The sequence below is a fragment of the Emiliania huxleyi genome (genome assembly GCF_000372725.1).
Source record: "Emiliania huxleyi CCMP1516 unplaced genomic scaffold EMIHUscaffold_7804, whole genome shotgun sequence".
Classification (NCBI taxonomy): domain Eukaryota; phylum Haptophyta; order Isochrysidales; family Noelaerhabdaceae; genus Emiliania; species Emiliania huxleyi.
Genome location: NW_005196158.1, coordinates 1 through 1,312, shown reverse-complemented (window position 1 = coordinate 1,312; position 1,312 = coordinate 1). Strand labels below are relative to the sequence as shown.

The following is a 1,312-nucleotide window of genomic DNA, read 5'->3' as shown; positions in this document are numbered from 1 at the left end:
AGGCCTCTCGATGAAGTCAGAGCGAATTACAAGGCACGCGAATCGCGATTTTACGCGCGCGCGCTGACCATGCGGTTTAAAATGGGATGCGCGGTCGCAGGGCCATGACGGGTTGTTTCGTCGCTTTGTCGTTTGGGCTTTCCGGGCCACCTGCCCTCGCTCCTCCTCCACTGCGCATTGGGATGTCAGGGATACTGCGTAGCCCTTCCTGGTGGAGGCGCGCGCGATTCCGTGACTCTCCTTTTACGCGCCAATGCACCCTCACCGAAGGTGCATAGGAGTGAATCCGAGTGAAACTAGTTCCTTTTATAGCTCTCGGCGCGGCGTGAGTGAACACACACACACACACACATCTCGGCGCGCCTTTGCCTGTGCGATGGCAGATAGCTGCACAGTCCTCGTCGAGAACCTGCCGGCGGACGCCTCGCGGGAGGACCTCTCCACCTACTTTGGTGCGGGACCAGAACACGACACGACACTCGTGTAATTCTAAGCTAGCAGCCGCTGCCCTCCACAGTCCGCAGCCACCGTGCCCTCCCGCGCCCGCCGCAGCCTTCCACGGCCACGTCGAGAAGGTCCTGCTTGACGGCACGACCGCACTAATCACGTTTGAGAGCGGCGCGAGCGCCCGGTCGGCGCTGCTCTTTGACGGCGGTCGCTTCTCATCGCAAACCCTGGCAGCAGAGTCCTCCTACGGGAATGTACGTAAGAGCCGTGTATACTAAAAAAACGGTTTAAAATGGGATGCGCGGTCGCAGGGCCAGGACGATTTGTTCGTCCCTGTGTCGCTTTTTGGGGGCGCGCCGCCAGGCGCGTCCCCACTTTTGTATCACAGCTGCGAGGGCCAACCAAGGGATTCGGCGCGTCAAGTTAACTTGACCGCTCGTTCGGGCTTTGGGCCGCAGGCCGGCGCGCAGCGCCACGCCGCCAGGCGTCCGCCGGAGGCCCGCCGGAGGCTCTTCCTGCGGCCACATTCTGGCAAGATTCCGCCGCGCTCAGGCGCCCAGAGGATGCGTGCGCTGCGCTCAAACGTCGCGATTTGGCAATAGGCGCTCGAGCCGGCGCACAGCGGACGGGTGCGCCGCGCAGGGGGGGTCGGAGGGGTGCGAGAGGGGGCGTGGGTCAGGCGCGCACCGGCCGGCTCCGGGAGCGGCCGTCACGTCAGGAAGGGGGGCTTGTCTTTTCTTCTAGCAGTAAACAGTGCCACTTTTCTTCCCACGCCAAGAACCCTTTTTCTAGGCGGGCCGAGGGCAACAACACCCCGTCCAGTGTCCTTTTATCCCTTTGGCCCTCCATTCTTTTTCCCCCCCCC

General features: G+C 62.9%; 1 protein-coding gene across 1 annotated transcript; it reads left to right on the top strand.

The window, feature by feature from the left end:
• Positions 1 to 376: 376 nt before the first annotated feature.
• On the top strand, positions 377 to 1,049 carry EMIHUDRAFT_258546 (hypothetical protein; the record flags this gene model as incomplete). The annotated part of the gene is made up of 3 exons (XM_005759990.1): positions 377 to 452; positions 553 to 701; positions 759 to 1,049. The coding sequence occupies 3 exons, from the start codon at positions 377 to 379 to the stop codon at positions 1,047 to 1,049; spliced, it is 516 nt and encodes a 171-aa protein (XP_005760047.1).
• Positions 1,050 to 1,312: the final 263 nt, after the last annotated feature.